The sequence below is a fragment of the Heterocephalus glaber genome, unplaced genomic scaffold, assembly GCF_053883595.1.
Source record: "Heterocephalus glaber isolate CG9 unplaced genomic scaffold, H.glaber_assembly_v1.0 deba00001481, whole genome shotgun sequence".
Classification (NCBI taxonomy): Eukaryota; Metazoa; Chordata; class Mammalia; order Rodentia; family Bathyergidae; genus Heterocephalus; species Heterocephalus glaber.
The window spans coordinates 45,422,320-45,443,215 of NW_028258317.1; the positions used below are offsets into that span (position 1 = coordinate 45,422,320).

The window sequence follows — 20,896 nt, forward strand, 5'->3', positions numbered from 1 at the left end:
TATCTTAGCAACTGTAATAATTTAATGGAGTAATATGAATCAAGGTATCTTTGGGGTGTAGTGTTAACTGTTGGGGGGGGTGGTATTGGATATTGAACCCAGGATGTTTGCACTGAGCTATACTCCTAACCCCACCTCCCCTTTTCTTTTCTTCTCTTCTCTTCTCTTCTTTTGTTTGCTTTTTTTCTTTTTTGTACTGGGGATCCAATTAGGGTCCTTGCACTTGCAAGGCAGGCAGTGTGTTTTTTAATTATACAATATTTTAAACATGAAGCAAAAAATAAGACTCTACGGTGAGGGGAGCTGGGAGTAAATAGAGGGAAAGTAAAAAGGATCAAGATGTGATATGTAAATGTACCATTTCTCTTTGATGAATGTGTTTATTATGTATCTCAAACATTACTAATAAAAAAGAGAAGGGGAGAAAAAATAAATAAGACTATAATAAGCCCTATATACCCACAACCCAGGAATTTTTAAAGAAATTAAAGTTCCTTATACTTTGTCTTCTGTCTCAGAAGAAATCATTATCCTGACTTTTTCATTCCTGTGCATTTTATTATTCAGTTATAAAAAGTATTTATATATTCAGGATATAAGTCATTTGTCAGTTATAAAATCATTACAAGTACTTTCTACCAGTCCATAGCCTGTCTTTTTTTTATTTTCAGTTCCAAACCTAGAAGTTTTTTTTTTTTTTAATTTATTTGTTTAGTACTGAGGATTGATTTCAGGGCTCTGAACATGCTAGGCAAGTAGTCTACCACTGAGTTGTATTCCTTCATCAAGTTTTTAACCTTTGAAGTTCAGCTTATCAATATTTAAAATACTTTGTGTTTTTTGTAACCTGTGTAAGCTTACCTAAGGTTATGCAAATCTTTTTCTTTTTCCAAAGGCTTCTAAGCTTTATGGTTGTATATCTGTTATCTATTTGCAGTTAGATTTTGTGTGTGTTATGGAGTAAGGATAAAAAATTTGTCATATGAACAGAGGATTGTGCCAGTATGTATCATTTATTGGGGGAAAAACACTATTCTTTCACCACCGAGTTACCTTTGCAACTTTGTTGAAAAATAATTGAACATATATTTGTGAGTCTTTCTGGACTCTATTCTATTCCATTTATTCAGGTCTATCTTATTTTGATATTATTACTATGTATAGTGTTATGAGTCTTCCAACTGTGTTTTATTTTTTTCAAATTTGCTTTGCTATATTAGGATTTCACATTTCCATGTAATATTACAATCATATTATTAAATTTCTTCAGGAAAAAAGCCCAAGAGAATTTTGATTAAGATTGGATGATGTTATCAATTAATTTCTGGATAATTGTATTTAATTTCCCTCAACAATGTTTAGTATTTTTCAGTGTTAACATTTTTTAATATTTGATTAACTTTTACCTATATATTTCATGTTTTTGATGCAATTGTAAACCACTTCAGATTTTAATTTGTAATTATTTATTGCTTATATATACAAATACAATTTTTAGTGTAATGACCTTTTAATCTATTTCTTCTCTGAGTTTTGTCAGATTTTGCTTCATATAATTTGAAATTCTACTCTTAGGTGGAGGCATACTTAAGATTCATATTTTTTTTCTTTACGGATTGATTTTTTCCCTATGATAAATATCCCTTTTTTTTTGGTACTGGGGATCGAACTCGGGACCTGGCGCTTGCAAGGCAGGTGGCGGAACCACTGAGCTAAATCCCCGGCCCTAAATATCCCTTTTTTAATCCCTAGTTGTATTTCTTACATTTTAAAATATTGTCACTTGTAGTGGCCCACACTAACTTTGTACTTTGTTTTTCCTTCTCACACTTTTTAGTACCCATGGTCTGGGGCTGGATTCCATCATCTTCCCTGAAAGGTACAGTTTATGAGGAACAGCAGTGAGAGCAGCAGCCCTTAAGTAATAACTTCAGGTGGTGCATGTAGATGGCAGCATCGCACTTCAACTGTGTCATGGCCTTTCCAGGCACCTGAGCTAAGAGAATATGTATAGGGGATAGCATTACCTAATTTTCTTCCACGTCCAAGACTGAGCTAGTTGGTGCTAACTTTGGCCTTACTGGGCAAGTTCTGTGTATTTCTAGTTTTTACTCTTGACCTCTGAAAGCCTGAGGAAGTTATTTTCTTACCCTTGTTATATGTTCTTAGTGTCTCCATCTGATGAATAGTTTCCATGTTACTGGTATATAATAACCAAAGGTTGCTTATCAGCGGTCTAGGCAAAAGAAAGTGCATGAAAATTTTTTTCATATACTCCAACTTACCCTTTCATTTTGTTTTAGTGCTTGGTACTCCTTAATGTAAGTTGAGCATCCTGATTCAAAATACTCCAAATTCTGAAACATTTTGAGCTCTGACGTGACACACAAATGGAAAATTTGTACTCAAAATTTGCAAACCTAATGGTTTGCACTCAAAACACAGGGATACTGAAAATAATGTATAAAAATACGTTCATTGTATATAAATTATGTATGAAACATGAATTTCATGTTTAGACTGAGGTCCCATCCCCAGTAATGTATCATTATATATGCAAATATTCCAAAATCCAACACACTTCCTTTTTTTTACCTTTTTAATAATGTTTATTTTACTTTTTTGCTTTGTGAAATTTTTAAAATTTTATTTTGTTTTATCCCATTCCTCCCCTCAAGGACTCTCCCCTCCCTATGTACCAAAGCTTTGTTTTTGTTTTTGCCTTCTGTTTTCATTTTCTTTTGTCCCTTCCTTCCTTTCTTTCTCCCTCCTCCCTTTTTTCCCTTCCCACTTGAATACTTTCTTCCAATTTCTCAACATCCATTATACATTTCAGTCCTTATTTCAGTCTCACACCAGAGAAACAATGCAGAATTTAAACATGTGTGTCCGATTTATTTCACTTAAAGAGTATGGTCTCGAGGTCCATCCATTTAGCTATAAATGTCTGAAGCTCATCTTTCTTTATGGCAGAGTAGTACTCCATTGTATAAAAAGACCACATCTTCTTTATCCACTCATCAGTTGATGGGCATTTGGGCTTTTCCCAAGATTTAGCTATTACAAACTGTGCTGCCATAAACATGGGTGTGCATATATCACAGAGGTATGATGCTTTTAATTCTTTCTGGAAGATATGAAGAAGGGGTATAGCTGTGCCAAATGGAAAATTTTAGTTTTTTGAGAAATCACACTGATTTCCACAGTAGTGGAAATCTACTCGCCCACCAACAGTGGAGAAGGGTTCTTTTTTCCCCACATCCCCTCCAGCATTTGTTATTCGTTGATTTCTTGATAGCAGCCATTCTTTCTGGAGTGAGATGGAATCTCAGCATTGTTTTAATTTGCATTTCACAAATGACCAATGATGTTGAACATTTTTTCACATATTTATTTGCTGTTTCTAATTCTTCATTGGAGAAGTGTCTTTATTTCAGATGCCCGTTTTTACATTGGGTCTTTAAATTTAGGGGGTCTGATTTTTTTTGAGCTCTTTATGTATTCTAGATAATAGTCCTTTATCTGAATAGCTGGTAAAAAGTTTTTCCCACTGTATGGGTTGTCTCTTCACTCTGTTGGTGGTTTTTCTTGCTGTGCAAAAGCTTTTTAATAAGATGAGGTCCCAGTTATTGATTTTTAGCAGTATTTCTTGTGTGGTCTCGGTTTTGTTCATGAAATTTTTGCATACTCTTGTGTCCTCAAGCGTTCTATGTAATTCTCTCTTCCAGCAGATATAGTGTTTCTGTTTTAATATTTAGATCTTTGATACATTTTCATTTTAGGTTAGTGCATGGTGAAAGATACTGGTTGAGTTTTAGTTTTCGACATGTGGAAAGCCAGTTTTCACAGCAACATATATTAAAGAGGCTATCTTTCTTCCAGGGAAATTGTTTAGCTCCTTTGTCAAAGATAAGGTGCTTGAGTATGTCTGGAGTTGTTTCTGCATCCTCTAGTCTGTTCCGTTGATCCTCAGGTCTGTTCTTTTGCCAGTACCATACTGTTTTTATCACATTAGCTTTGTAGTATAATTTAAAGTCAGGGATTGTGATACCCCCTGGTTTGCCTTTGTTGCCCAGAATTGCCTTGGTTATTCTAGGTCTCTTCTGGTTCCAAATGAATTTTAGGATTTTTTTTCTTAATTCTGTGAGATATACTGTTGGGATTTTGATTTGGATTGCATTGAATCTGTATAACAATTTTGGAAGCACGACCATTTTCACTATAAGGGATTATTTCTCTAATTTCTCTCTCTGTGAGTCTGTTATTTGTGTACAGGAAGCATATTGACTTTTGAGCCAATACACTTCTTGTCCCAGACATTTCAGATAAGAATATTCAACATATATTATAATCTCATTCCCTTTGGGAAGAAAAAGATGTTATACATTCTGGTTTTAAAAATAGAAATCTTCCATAAACACTATATATTTTAACTTATATGTGCAATCAGCAAGAGAGAATTTCCAGACTTGGAGTATGAAATATTTTTCTAATCAGTAAATGATTTTACAGTGAGTTTTTAGTCAGGATTGATTATGACAAGCTTGACCAAAATCAGTTTTCTATGGTAAATAATCCTACTTTTTTGATGGTTGATAGTTTAACGTATACAGAATTCTGCAACAGACTTTTAAGCAAACCTTGAATTAAATTACCATTTTATGGGAAATAATTCAACAACCTTGTATATAGTTTAACAACAAAATTTCAAGGAAGAAATTCGTACCTTCTCAATATATAAAGTGTAGAGAAACTCAGTTTCATACACAGTATGTAATTCTTACAAACAAGATTTTTAGATTATCTTGCTAATATTCTTTATGTTATGAAAAATTGATTTAAGAATTGTTTTATTTTACGAGCTATCTGACAGTACTGTTAAGATTTTTAATAAGACAGCAGTCTCATTCCAATTTAACTTTAAGCCTGTGAGTCAGAATCTTCTACTTTAACTTGGAATTATTTCTTCTGGTAATTATTTACCCATTTCTAAATGAATACTTGTGTCTTGATTGTTTTTTTTCATTCCAGCATTATCTGTTAAACTCCATCTGTGGGAAATGAAGATTTAGTCACAATTATTTCCACTAATGAAAAATGTGTATGCTTTATTTCTCTTCTAAGTTTTGATCTCTTCTGCTTCATCCATTTTAAGTATTATTGTTGACTAAGAATTCGTCTGTCTCATTCTCATTTTTTTTACTCACTAGGAATATTACTATATTTTGTTAATTTTTTTTATATTTACCCATATGATTATTCCCAGTCCTTCTTGCATCTTAGAATTTCTTCCAGTGATCATTTTTTCTTCTTTAAGTATATACTACAGGAGTTATTTTCTCTATTTCAATTTGTCTAGTTTCTTTCACTGTATTTGAGTTCACTCATCTTTTTTCTCTTGCCATGTCTAATCAGTCATTAACCCTATTCATTGTTTTTATGTCAAATATTGTTGTTTTATCTCTAAATATTTAATTTGGGTCTTTTTTTTTTATATTCCAAGTTAAGTGAACTTTTTGACTAATAAAATACTTCAGTGCCTTTGTTTGCTAATTCTTTTTTTTTCTCTCCCGTTGGTACGGGGGATGGAACTCAGGCCCTTGAGCTAATTCTAACATGTCATTTCTGTGTCCATTTTGATTGATTTTTTTTATCATCATGAATTATGTATTTCTTTTTCATTGTATGCCTGGTGGTCTTGGTTTAGATAGCAAACATTATAAATTTCACCTTGATGAATGCTGAGCATTTCTGTATTTCTATAAATCCTGAACTTTTTCCTGAAAATACAGTTGTTACTTAGAAATGGTGTGATAATTTTGGATCTTTTATGATTTGTTACTTGGGTCCAGAGCAATTCTTAGCCTAGGTCTAATTATTCTGTACTATCAAGGCAAGGTCTTCCTGAGTATTTTATTCATTATCCTTTGAATTATGAGTCTAGTTTTTCAGCGTGGTTGGTGGGAACAGGCCCTGTTTTCTCTAATCTTTCATGTGTTTTCCCCCATCTAGCTTTGGGTTATCTCTAAATGTGTGCACTAATCAGTACCCTGAATACTGAATCAGTACTCTGAATACAGGGGAATATCCTGTAAATCTTGGGTGTTCTCTTTTTATGCAGCTTTCTCCTTGACTGTGACCTGCAGACTCTAGTTGCTTTGGAGTCTCTGGACTCCTCAATTCAAAGTCTCTGGGGTTTACCTGGGTGCCCTCTCTTTCTGCATTCTGGTCTGGAAACTCTCAAGGCAGTAATAAATTGGGACAATTATTGAACTCATCTTGTCTATTTCTTATCTCTCAGGGATTGCTGTCCTTTGCTTGATATTTAGGTTCTTGAAAAATCATTGTTTCATATATTTTGCCAGGGTTTTGGGGCTGGTTAAAGGGAGAGTATAAGTTTGATTCCATGTTTCTCAACTGTGGATAGAAGCAGAAGACATTTTAAAAGTTGTTAACTTTAGTCTAATTGAAAATGGCTTTAATTTACCTTCATCTATAAATGATAGTTTAGCTGGTTGTATGATTCTAGTTTGACAATGACATTAACTCAACACTTTAATGATACTGTTGTTAATGTTTTGTTTTGATGCTATTGATAATTCTTGTCTCAGTTTGTCATTCTTGTATATGTAATCTGTCTATTCCCCCTCAAAAGGCTTGTAAGATTTTTTGGTTTGATTGTTCTTTTGTCAGATTTTCTATTGGTTTATCATCATATACTCTGTTGGAACTTTCATTTCCATTTTCTTGGGCTTCCTGAATTGAGGAACTGTCCATCAGTTCTGGAAAGTTCTCAGCCATTGTGTCTTTGAAAATTTTCATTATTACTACTCCCCTATCTGTCTTCTCTGTTCTTATTTTCTGGACCACCACTTGGTTGTATGCTAGATTTTAATCAGTCCTCCTTTAGTTTTGTGTTATCTTTATCTTTTTTGCACTGAATTCTTTGAAATTTAGCTATTCATTTTTTAATGTACAATCAGCTATTTAACCCATCCATAGAATTTTTACTTTTGTGATTATTTCTACAAATTCTTTTTCAAATCTGCCTAGATAATTCTGGTAATTTCTTACTCAGTCACTTCTCTTTTTGCTTCTTTAAATATCTGTTTTATATTTTGTTTCTAATGATTTCATTAATTGAAATTGTTTAAGTGGATTCTTCCAATGAAGTCTTTAGGACTCAGTTTTTCTATGTGGGGAAAATTTTTTTTTCAGTACTGAGGATCCAACTCAGGACTTCATGGTGCCACTGAGCTAAATTCCCAGCCCTGGGAAAATTGTAATTATGTACTTTCTTTAGCACATACAAAGTTATTCACATTTTCATGCTCTTTGTGTCAGTTTTGTTAATTTATGTTTTTCCAAAAAAGTTCATTTCATTTAAATTATTGGCATAAAATTGTTCACAATATCTTTATATTATTTTTATATGTGCATATATATATGATCTATAAGATGTGCCCGTCTTCATTTCTGGTATTGGTAGTGTGTGTGCACACATGCATGCATGTGTGTTTCCTTGATCTGTCTTGGTGAGGATTTACCATTTCTATTAATGTTCAACTACTGAGTTGGGTGATATTTCTATTGTGCCTTTATTTTTTTTTTCACTGATTACGTGTCTTTTCTAGTTTCTTTTAATGAACACATGTATTAGATTTTTCAGCTTTTTTTTTCTAAATATACTTTTTTACCAGTAATTTTTGTCTGCCTTTTTTAATAGCCATTCTAGTGGATATAAAGTAATAACTCATTGAGGTTTTGATTTCATTTCTCTGATGGATATTGAACATTTTTTTGTGTGTGGTTGTTGTTTTCATTTGTCTGTGGATATTTCTTTGGAGAAATGTGTGGCATGTATTGTGCCCAGTTTTTAATTGACACCTTCTCTTTGTACATATAAGTCAGTTAATAGATTTATGATTCAAAATTTTTTTCTCTGTTCTGTGGGTTTTTATTTTGTTAGTGATACTGTTTAAAAGCACAAATTTCTAGTTTGATGATATCCAATTTATCTGTTTTTTCTTTTGTTGCTTGAGTTTGAATGTCACCTTTTTTTTGTTGTTTTTTGGTACTGGGGATCGAACTTGGGACCTTGCGCTTGTGAGGCAGGCACTGGAACCACTGAGCTAAATCCCTGGCCCTTTTAAATGTCATCTTTAAAAAACTATTGCCTAATCTAGGGTCACAAAAATTTATACCTTTTTATATGACTTTTTAATTAAGGAGGTTTTATAGATGTGCTAGTAAAGAAATTTTTAAGAAAATGCTCACAGTCTCATTACCTTGTGAGGTATTGTATTGTCATTTCTTTGACCTAATACACTTTCTCTCTCTCTCTCTCTCTCTCTCATTTTTCTCTTTTCTTTTTTCAATAGTTAATGTTATTTTTTGTTGGAATATATTCGTACATCTTTGTGGAACACATTGTGAAAATATGATACATGTATACAGTATGTAATGATCAAATCAGTGCAATAAGCATTTTTATCTCTTAAATATTAATCACTTTTTAGCAGTGGTGTAGCTGGGGAGGCACATTTTGGGGGCGGTATTTAAATAGGTTTAGAAATGTTATGGGGTCGCAAATCCAAGGACTGCGCTTAGTGGCATGATCTCGTTACTCCACTGATTTTTAGCCAGGCAAGGTGGGGCATACCTATGATCCCAGCTTCCTGGGAGGCCTAAGGAGGATGATCACATGTTTGAGCCCAGCCAAGCGCAGCCTGAGAAACTCAGGGATTAACAAGATCCCTCTCAAATTAGAAAATTTAAAAAGGGCTAGAGACATAGTTCAGCCCAAAGGTCCTGTGTTCAATCCTCAATACAAAAAAAAAAAAAGTTACTCATTTTATATATTGGGAACTTCATACTATTCTATTTATTTTGAAATATTTCATAGAGTGTTGTAACCAAAAATTACCCTAATGTCCTATAGAAAACCAGAACTAATTCCTCCTTTCCGTATTTGGTTCCCCTTATCTAACTTCTATTTTTCACCCTACCCTAACTGCTCTTCTTAGTCTCTAGTGATCATTATTCCACTCCATTCTTCTATAAGATTAACTTTTTTAGTTTCCACAAATGGGTGAAAACATGTGGCATATGTCTTTCTGTGCTGGCTTGTTTGACTTTACATAATGACCTCCAGTTCTATCCATGATGTTAAAATTGACATGGTTTCATTCTGTTTATGGCAGAATAATATTCCATTGTGCATATGCAATACATTTTCCTTATTCCTTCATCTGTTAATGGGCATTTTGGTTGATTTATTACCTTACCTAGTAATGACATTTCTTTCTTTCTTTCTTTTGTTTTTTTTTTTGGTACCAGGGATCAAACTCGGGACCTTGCACTTGAGAGGCAGGTGATGGAACCACTGAGCTAAATCCCCGGCCCAGTAATGACATTTCTTTAGAGTTTTATTTTTCTTATATGATGAAGCTCTAGTTAATACTGAGAAATATATAACTTCTTGTGTGTAGTGAATTTTTTTTTTAGTATAATTTTCTAGGGGTGGAATGATGGGGCCAAAAGATATGAACATCTTTGTAGCTCTTATATGAAGTAATGATTACTTTTAGAAATTACTGTAATCAAGCTCCACTGTGATTTTATTTAGTAAATGAAGTTGATATACATTATGAGTTGAAGAATTTTACCTTGAAGATATTGTCAGTGTCAGTCCTCCATCAGTAAAATTTAGGGTGAAATGATACATTATTTCCTCATCTGAAAAAAAATAGTATTTTTTAAGGGGCACTTTGTATTGAAGTGAAAAACTAGAATAGTCAGTTTATTGACGGAAGATAAATATAACATTAAAATTTCGTGTTTTATAGTATTCTCTATTTTAATAATAGTATAATCTGTTAAATTTTCTTTAGGCTTCGGGAACAGGAAAGAAAAGAAGCAGAAGAAGCTTGCCAAAAGGAAATAGAAGAATGGGAAAGAAAACTTCTCGCTCAAGCAGCTCCAACTTACATGGAGAACATGTGGGAAATTCCAGCCATTGGACATTTCCTTTGTTTAGCCCAGCAAATTCTAAATTTGCCAGAAATAGTCTTTTATGAACTGGAACGTTGTCTTCTGATGCCTCAGTGTAATGCTTTTCTGTCTAAAATAATGACTTCTCTATTAAGTCCTCCCCATCGCAGACCTACCTTACATCGAAGACCTACTTTGCCTTATAGGACCTGGGAATCAGCATTGAGGCAGAAAGTGCAGCAGTGGTACACTGCTGTAGGGCAGACTGAAAATCCCAATAACTGTGCTGAAAAACTTGGATTGTGTCCTCAGTTTTTTAAAGTTCTTGGAGAAGTTAACCCATTGGAAGAAAAACCTTTTCATGAACTACCTTTCTACCAAAAAGTATGGTTACTTAAAGGTCTCTGTGATTTCGTGTATGAAACACAAAAAGAAGTTCAAGATGCTGTACTTGGCCAACCAATTCATGAGTGCAGGGAAGTTATCCTTGGTTATGATTATTTGGAGAATGCGTATGTACATTTTCCACAGTTCTGTGGTGCAGATGTACGGATTTATAAACAGAGACCCTTTCGGGCCCCAGAATTTCCAATTCCACCCATTAAAATACAAAGAATACCTCGGATTAAACTGGAGAAATTAAAGAGTGACTGTGTTAATTCAAGTAATGCAGAACATAGGTGTGGTCGAGAAAGCCTGCCCTCTGCCTTCAAGAAAGAGCAGGAAATTACTTTTGATCTAGCTTGCTCCCGTGCTAACATCAACTTTGATAATCATGATATTTCTGTTGAAATGGAAGTAAAATCCAACTGTGAAATTAGAATTCTCAGGCCCTGCGAAATTAAAAAAATTGATTATTATAAAGAAAATTTGGAGAAACCAGGGAGTCCAGGGGAAGTTACTGGCTTTGGAGAGCCACTCAGTCCAGGTGAAATAAGGTTTATGGGAAATCAGGAAAAATATGGTGAAGCTTCCAGAATAAAGACTGAACCTGGTCAATTAAAAGAAAATGCTCTAAAATCTTGCCAGATTCATTTCAATGGAAGTCACATTGATCATCCAGAGGTTAATTGCCACAAAGTTGTAAAGGATATTCTATTAGAGCAGTCAATGCAGAGCCCCAGGAAAATAAAACTAACTAAAATGAGGGCAAAAAAGAAAAAAAAGAAAAAAAAGAAATTGAAGGATGTTTTGAATGAAAACTTACAGAGAAAGCGGGAAGGTCTTCATTCTCTTGCATTTAAGTCTTACAAACCTGAGATCCAGAATAAGTTATTAATCATCAAAAAGAAAGCAAAACACAAGAAGCACAAATCTGGTAAGCAAACATAAATGGGTAAGAATTACATTTAGGTGTAATTCAAATTGTTTTTTCAATTGTGCATCATGGAAGCTCTGATTGACAGTAAGTGTGTGTGTGTGTGTGTGTGTGTGTATTTATTTATTTCTCATGTTTAAAAAACCCAGAGCAGAAGAGATTTTGTATACTAAACAAAAAAGATAGTGGTGTAGTACATTTGAATTTAACTCTCAGTTGAACATGTTTGAATATTACATTTTTACATTTCTCTTCACTTCTGTAAGTGATGCTTCCCATCACTTATGGTAAGTGTATTTTCCCCAGGCAAAGCACAGTAAAAATGTTATGGAATAAGCACTGATAGCAGAAAATAGCATTCTCAAGCAACTAACTTCTTAAACCAGGGTAGTCAGTTATCTTTTGGGATCTCAGTTTTTTCCCACATCACATATTTTTCAACACTGTTTTTAGTATCCAGAAAAAATATGAACTATTAGAAGGATATTACATCAGTTAATAAGACTTAAAGCATATGTCTGTAAAAAGATTTGTAAGTTTGTTCAGCAAAAATCCTATTGTCTTCAGTTGTTAGTTGTTTTGTTTTTTAAATTACTCTAGTTCTTTTGCTTTTCCTGTTGTCTTTTAATTGTCTTGTTTATCACTAGAACAGAAGAGAGAAAAGCATATGACCAACTTTATTGACCCTTATAAAAAGTTTATTGATTAGGGGAGAAACTGGAATTGAATATCGAAACAAGTTGTGGTTTACGATTATTTATGAATTTCAGGGATTATTTGCAGCAAAGTTAGTTAAGATTTGACAAAAATTTGATGCTGAGTTGGCAAATGAATGAGTGAGGTTTTGACAAATATAATTGGTATTACACCTTAATCATTCAAATTATTCAATAAAATTCAGTATGCCTTAAAACATATATGTAATTAATCATTGATAAATACAAAAACAGGCTTAACTTTTTGGACTGAAAATGTCAAAGTGGTCCTTGTTGAGCCAGGTGATAAAAACAAACAATTTTTTAAAAAAGTATCTTCCAGAAGTAAGCCTTTTAAATTTTATAAGAAATGGAATAGGTTTTTATAAATTTAGTTTGGTGTATTTGGCAAGTTCACGTTGAAATGTTAGTCTCTTAACACATAAAATATGTTAAAATTCTAAAGTATATGATGTTGGTTTATTAATACCATTGTCAACTAAAACTTTATTAACTACTGATACTGCTTTATGTTTTCAAAGTCAGGTATAGTTTATGGTAGTTAATAAAATAGACATTGATAATATCTTCTATTCAGATTGTAGCAAGAATAAAATAAAAATATTGTTAAATGGATTAAAAGGAATTTATACTGTTAGGTAACAGTATTACTACTTTTTTTTTTTTAAATCAAAGTTTAGGATGTTTGGAAATCAGAGAGAAAATTTATGGCTATTTCACATCCAGTACTAGATGAGTGAATGAAAACACTCAGAAGACAAATTTAGGAAGTACTTGTGTACTTGTTAGTTGGACAGAAAAGGCTTAACATAGATAAAATTGAAGAAAATAATTACTTATGTACATGTCTGTATACATTGTATACAATGTATAATGCCTGTATATTTTATCCTCAGCAAATTCTAGAAAGCCAGGTCTTCATTGTCTAAATTTTTTAGATATGGCAAATAGAGTTTCTCTCCTTAGTATTTGGTGATTGTACGCCAGTTGCCCTTTTTCATTAGATATTTAACTCCTTACTGATGATATAACAGTATTACATAAAATGTTACACTGATAACAATAAAACATTTGGGTTTTTTTGGGGGGGGGAGTTGTTTGCTTGCTGTGCCGGGGGTGGAATTCACACATGCAAGGGTTTTACAATTAAACCACATCCCCAACCAGAACACTTGTTTTACGTCATTTCAGGCTGCTTGTTTTTCTGAGGGCTTGCCCTATAATCCTTGATTAGGTTTGGGGACATTGTGGCTTTGTATAGTCAATTTAGGTCATATTCTAATCCAGTTCCCTTTCTCACACATTTTTAAAATGAGTTCCAGGGCCTTCAGTTTGAAAAATGTCCCTCTTAATGGATTTATATTTGGTACTAGTAGAGGTTCACAATGCATTTTGAAAATTCACCAGATTTATTTTGAAATTCAGAAATCTTAATATCTTAGAAGCGTATTGTAATACATATAAGACTTATGAAATAATACCCTAGCAAGGCTTGGGGTAGCCCTGAAACCAAACAGTTTCTACAGACAAAATATATGGGTAGTCAGACTAAATGAAATGAAGATTGCCTTGCATGATGGTACCTACTTGTAACCCCAGCATTTGAGAGGCTGAGGGAGGAGGATCACTGTAAGTTCAAGGCCGGCCTGGGCTACATAGTGAGACCCTCTCTTAAAAAAACAAATGAATAGATAAATGAAGATTATTTAAAAATCTCATAAGAGTTTAGGTTAGGCATTATTAACCATAAAATTATTCTTATGATTATAAAGTTTTCAGAGCCTTCTGGACTTCATAAATGTGGATAAATCATTTGAGGCCTACAAAGGATTCTAGAAAGTCTTGGAAAAAAAAGAAAACTGTTCAGTTTTGTCTAACCTAGTATGTTCTCGTTTATTTTAATTGAGTTTTTAAAAATTTTCTTACGTTATTGTCATTATTAAACTTCAGTTACTCCTATAAAACTTCTATAACATTAAGTACTTCTGCTTTGAATTTCACTTACTTTTTTTTTCCCCATTAAGTTTATTGGTACATTTTAGGTATAAAATACAATTATCATTGAGATCTTGTACCTTTACATGATGTATCTTGGTTCTTATTTTTTTGCCTTCCCCTGCCCTCCCTTCACCCCCTCCATCCTTCCCTATTTGCAAAGACTTTGTTTCCTCTTTTTTTTTCTTTTCTCTTTTTTTTTCTTTTCTCTTCTTTCCTTTCCCCTACCCCTCCCACTTCCCCTGCTCCTTTAGACCTTTTCTTCCTATTACACAATATCAATTATACATTGTTTTAATTACAATATCAAAATTTAGAGGACATGACCACAGATTTTTCAGAATTTAAAAGGATATAGAAAGCATATTACAAAAATTTTTTTGAAATAAATTTGACAACTTCTAAGAAGTACCTTGGAAGACAAATTAATGAAACTAACTTTGGAGGAAATATAAAATTTGAATAGCACCTATTAAAGAAAGTACATTCCTAGCTTGAAAACCTACCTATATGACAAAAACAGGCTCGTATACATTTTAACTGATGAATTATATCAAACATTTAAAGCAGAAAAAAGAAGGAACACTTCTCCTCTCATTTTAGGAAATCAACATTGTGCTAATCCTAAAACTGGATAAAGGTAATAGAAGAAAAAAGTATGAACATAGATAAAAATTTGTTTAACAAAGCAAACTATTGGAAGTCAGATCTTGTAGTATGTAGAAAGTGGCTTTATTATAGGGATGGCAGTGTTGGTTCACCATTGGAAAATCTACCCCATAAGTCATCATTTTAAAAGAGGAAAGGAAAAAGCCATATGATCCTGTCTTTAGTTGCAGAAAAAGTATTAGAACTAAATTCTACAGCTGTTCAGGGTAAAAGCTAACAGGAGACTAGAAGTAGAACAGAACCTTCTCAACAGATAAGACATGTACTCCATACTTCCAGCAGAAATCCCTTACATGAATGGAAAAGATACAATGCTTTGTCCCTAAAGTGGGGAACAAGGGCAGATATGCCTACTCTTCATCTGTCCTTTAAACTTTGAAACATAGGCCCAAACCAAAATAGTCTGGCAATAAAATGACACAATTAGGATAGGATTGGCAAGGTAGAAGTAAAATCTTTATATGTAGATGAAATGATGATCTACAGAGAAAATTCTAAGAAATCTCTAGGAGCCCCTAGAACTTTTATCTGAATTTAGCAGGATTAGAAAACACAAGGTATATATAAAAATTCAGGTCTATGTATACTTGCTATAAATGATGAATTGGATATTGAAATTTAAAAGTTATGTAGGAGTACAAAGGGCCTAGAAAAGTAAAAAGAAAAAAAACAGCGTTGGAACACATTTAGTACCTAATTTTAAGACTTCTTCTAAAGCTACAGTAATCAAGGCAGTGTTGGTGTAAGGAAAGACATATAGATCATTGGAATAAAACAGAGAGTCTAGAAATAGAACCACACATATATGGTCCACTGAGTTTTGAAAAATTATTTAACATTAACATTTTATAGAACATAAACTCAACTCAAGAGCAGAGGAAAAGATAGTGTTTTCAGCAAATGGCACTAGAACACCTGGTATCCATATGTAAAAAATTAACCTCAACCCTTTATTTCCATACATAAAAATAACTAATACAGAGTTTTTTTCAAGGAGTAGTTACCAATAGCCCATATACTCTATAGAATACACTTTGGGATATGCTGTGCCATCCATGACTGATTTGCTCTCAGAGTGGATTAAATTCTGTATGTGGTCAAGGTCCATTTTATATTGGTTACTGGAGGCTTTAATTTTTGGTGGTATCTCTGAATTTACTGATCCTTCTTATTGAGATAGATGATTTTTAGTAGAAGGCACAAAGACAGATTGGTTGAAAATGACTTGATCATTTTAGTGTACTAGGGGACAGTTTTGCAGTTTTTAAGCAGTTTTATGAAACAATAAATAGAAACCATTGAAATAACGTAATGTCCATCACGTCATGCTCTGTCTTATGAGACTTATTCAATGCATAGAATAAAAAAATTCTAGTATTTAAAAATTTTTCCCTCATGACCTATTTCCAAAATTTAAAAATTCCTAAAAGTAATTTTAAAATTCCTGAAGCCTTTTTTACTGAAGCAGATCAGGCAAGATTTAATAAGAATGGATCAGAAATAACTTTTTATTTTTTTAACCTAGGGTCTTGCTGTGTAGATCAGGCTGGCCTTGAACTCATTATGTGGCCCAGTTTGGCCCCAAATTTGTGGCATTCCTCCTGCCTCAGCTCTTCAATTGCTGGGATTTCAGGCATGTGCCACCAAGCCTGATATCAAAAATATTTTTTAACAGGAGAAAACAAAGTAAAAAAGAGTTCAGATCATTTGGTTTTATTATTTTTTTTCTTACTAGGATATAGAAATAAGCAAAAAAAAAAAAAGCCTTTTTCTTGTCAGCTACTAAGTTCTTATTTATCACTTCTTTAAACCTCCAGTCATCTTTCTAATTAAATTTCCCTGTTGTGCATATTTATAGCAACAAACACTGCAATACTTATTATAGATGCATTTATTTCTAGGGTGTTTTGATGATTCTCTCCCTTCTATAATATTCTTGAGAACAGAAGGATTATTTCTGGTTTGGCATCCTTAGTACAGTGACTAACACATTAGTGTAGGAATCTGTTGAATAAATGAACGAACACTTGAAGAGATTCATCCAGTTATTGCTTCTCAGCCTTTTGGCTAATATCAAGTGAAGATTCATCCAGCTATAACTAAGATTAATCTCTTTATGTATTTTTATATCCTTTTCAAGGCCACTTGTATTTTTTTAATAGGATGACACCATACATTCCATTTTTTAGTGTGCTTTATTCCCACATCACAGTGTATCATAAACAACTTTAGGTCTTTATAGCATCATTTTAAATGGCTGCATAGGATTCTATTGTTTGTATTTTGTACTTCTTTGAACCAGCCTCTTTAATGAATAATTTGGTTATTTTCAGTAATATATTTATATGGAAAAGGTAAAGTTGGCTAAAGTGAATTGGAAAAATTTTAAATTAGGGGACTTTTTATAAAACCTGAATAGACAAAGATGGTTAAAGATACACACAAAATGATAGAAAGCTATGATGTTTTAAGTTACTCATTTCAGCCAGTTTAGTTTGGAGTCTTTTCCTCGTTTCAAATAGACATTATTTTCAACCAAATAATTTAAATACAGAAGATCTTATTCTTGTATAGTTTAAGAAACTAAAGTTCAAAATGGCAAATAGCCTTTTCAATTTAATAATTGTTAAGTATAGGTAGAAACAGCACAATAAGAGGTCAGGCAGAGGAAAACCTAGTGTGTGCTGTGGTATCTGGCAAGGTTTTACAGAGAATGAAGGATTCTGAAGAATAATGGGCATTACCTGGGCATGGTGGTATGTACCTATAAATCCCATTTTCTGGGAGGGTGGGGATGTGCTTAGGCAGAGGATTCTGAGTTCAAAGCCACCTTGGGGAACTTATAAAAAGTAAAAAGGGCTAGGGATTAATTAGCTCAGTGGTTAAGCATCCCTGGGGTCAGTCCCCAGTACTGCACCCCCACCTCAAAAAAGGAAAAACTATGAAAAGAGCTGACAGGGTTTAACATAAATGAGAGGTAGAAGATAACTAGGAAGAAGTAGAATTTGCCATCTGGTTCAGTATTGTAAAGAGGAATGGAAAAAAGGTATTTCAGGAGTTATTGTATTGTGATAAGGCTAAATAATTGCCAGTATGGTGAAAAATTTGCTCATAGGCAAGGAGAATGAAGGAAAATCAACTTTTATTAAGATTTAAGTTCTTAGATAAGACATTCCAGAAACTTCTATAGGATATCAATGTTAGCTCAAGACATATATTTAATAAACATGAGTCAGCTTTTGGCTTCATTTCTGTGACTTCACATCTCAGGCTCATGTTCACCATTTAATAAATACAAATGTCCTTGGATTTTTACTTTTAACAATAACTAATGCCTTTTATCTATTCAGTTATTAATAGTCCTAAAATACATACACTGAGGGAATAGTGAATGTGTTGGGAGAATTTTAAAATATCACTACATCCATGAAGGCATTAAAATGGAGGTCTTTGAGCAGCCCAATGAGGCTAAGGGGTGAAAACAGACAAGGGAAACCAGGTGAAGGATTGGGGTAGAGAGGAATAGTAAACTGAGAAAAGAGGAGTTAAAATTGGAAATGACCTTCATCTCTGTAAAAAACAGTATTTTTTTCAGATTCTAGAAGACTTTTGTGTCTCAGTTTACAGTGTAAATATATTTTTAGTTAGAATTTTTCCTTTCAGACTGGCAATCATTTTCTTGTTTTTGTTTTGTTTTGTTGGGGTTTTTTTGTACCAGGATCGAACTCAGGACCTTGCACTTGTGAGGCAGGCGTGGTGCCACTGAGCTAAATTCCCAGTCCTGTTTTGTTTTTTGAGACAAGATCTCACTGTGTGGTTCAGATTGGCCTTGAACTCACTATGTAGCCCAAACTGGCCTCAAACTTGCAGGGCTCCTCCTGCCTCAGCCTCTCAAGTGTTGGGATTATAGGCGTGTGCCACCATAGAAATCATTTTCTTAAGTTGTTCTAAGCATAGAATACTAGAGAGCTTTATTAGGTATACTTCTGCAACATTAATTAATGTTTTGTTATTAAAGTTCATTAGGCATTTCCTAAGCACAAGTGGACATTTTTCCATGTCTTTTTTTAAACTCAAGAATAACATATGGTTAAAACACCATTCTTGAAATTATGTGTGGGTTCTAAACTGACTTCTGATTTCAGCACAGTCCTAGGTCTGAGAATTATAGTTTTATAGGAGCAGATACATATTAGCTATAAGTCTTCCATTAATTTCTTTACCTTTTTTATAATGTTTCTTTATCAGTGAAAAATGAGGTAACAGTATTTTTTATGTTATAAAGATTGATTAGAATAGCAAATGCACAGAACCTAGCATTTATAAACACTGGTAAATAAAGCTTTGTAAGACTCAACTGATTAAGTGGTCACTATGATTTTTGTGAATTAGAATTACATAATGAAAGGAGCTTGAACTTTGGAGTTAGAACCCCTGGCAATGGTGCTTACTTACTGTGTGATACGTAACTAAATTAATCTTTTGGTCTTTACTTATCCAACATTAAAATAGGATATTACCTTAGAGGGTTGTTTTGAGAATTATATGAGGTAATTTATGTAAATCACAGTACTATCTGGCACATAGTAGGCTCTCAATAAATGTTAGTCTTCCTACAGCCACTGCTAGTTTATATTATGAAACTCTTTGGAAAATAGTGTGAATTATTTAAAATCATTGTCAATGTTGTCCTCACTATACTGTTAACTAGATGTACAGAATTGTAAATACTTGCTTCTCCCCCCCACCCCCCAGACTGGCAAAATTTCTGGTTAAAAGTGGATTCTTGTTTTGCTTCAGAATTTGTTGTATGCCAAATACAAAGTAAATAACGTGATTTCTGTCATCAGTAATTCAGATATAGTAAAGGACACAATCATTTAAATAATTATATTATTCTATAAGTATTACGTTCATCAATTTGTGTACAATGTAGAATGGTAGCACAGAGAACACATGAGCTAGAACTCTGATTAAAAAAAACAGAATTTAAAGAAAATTAAAAATTTTCTGTTTAAATTCCTGTAACCATGGCTTATGTAAAGCAGGAACATTGACTGATATTTATTGATAAACTTACCATGTGTCTCATGATAGTCTTAAGTTCTTGTATGTTGTAATTCATTTAATTCTCACAAAATAGGTAATATCCCTGTTCTATAGATGCAGACACTACTTGGAGAAATGAAACAATTTGCTCAAGGTCCTGCTGCTAGTAGTAGTTACAGCAAATATTCAAACCTATGTAATTAAAACCAATACAGAGTAACACAATATTACCTCCAGTAACTCATAGCATTTAAATAACATTAGAACATTAATAGCATTAAGCATTTAAATAACACAGTGCACTGAAATAACCAGTAACCATATCATCTTCTTAATCCATTTAAGTAGAATGATTGCTAGGTTAACTAAGAATTTAGTACCTGAGTTTAATGCCGAATGACAATATGAAATTCATGGGACCATTCGTGGTGACTAGTGGTTATAAATGAATATAGAATCAAATAATTTTTTATAGTTGATCAAAACAGTACTAGAGGAAGGATTTCCTTTCCCTCAAATTGATGTTTTTATTAAAAATACTTTATAAAGAGCTGGGGATTTAGCTCTGGTGCCGCTGCCTGCCTCGCAAGTGCAAGGTCCCAAGTTCATTCCCTGGTACCAAAAAAAAAAAATGTAAAGCTTTCTCAGATTTAAGTCAGCAAGATCATTAAATCTTTACCCATGAACTTTTAAAAATGCTAAAAGTTGTGTGTAGAGAAAGGGCATCCTGGCATTCAGATTCATGAGTCCCTTTGAGCTAGCAATATCATAGAGATACCAAGAATTTAATCACTTTTCCCTGAGTATTGCTTGTTTAAGAAGTCCACCCAGTGTCTATTTTCATAGACATTTAGTTCTGTTATAGATACAATGTAAGCACAGAAGGACAGTGGTGAGAAAAAAATATTTTATTTTTTAAAAATGTCAAGGAAGAGAATGTAAAAAGAATTAAGATATGTACATGTGCCAACTCTCCACGATAAATGTAATCATGTATTACAAACATGTATGAATAAAAATGAAGTAAAAACATGTCAAATGATTGCAGATTGATACATTAAAACCTATGTGAGTCTCAGCAGCTCAAAATTTGCAGTAGTTCAGTCATAGTATACATACATTTTATTGAGTTTTAAAAAATAGAAATTATCCAAAT

At 33.1% G+C, this 20,896-nt stretch overlaps 1 protein-coding gene across 9 annotated transcripts in view; it reads left to right on the forward strand.

The window, feature by feature from the left end:
* Nucleotides 1–20,896, forward strand: part of Brd10 (bromodomain containing 10) — an 83,187-nt gene that overhangs the window by 23,199 nt on the left and 39,092 nt on the right. For 4 of the 9 annotated variants that reach the window (XM_087183972.1, XM_087183971.1, XM_004838253.4 and 1 more), the window contains one exon: nucleotides 9,894–11,311. In XM_087183972.1, coding sequence (XP_087040098.1) covers nucleotides 9,894–11,311 — 1,418 coding nt within the window. Of the gene's footprint in view, nucleotides 1–1,837; nucleotides 1,880–9,339; nucleotides 9,407–9,893; nucleotides 11,312–20,896 lie in introns of all 9 variants that reach the window. The other 5 variants (XM_087183970.1, XM_021252797.2, XM_087183974.1 and 2 more) reach the window with 3 other exon arrangements.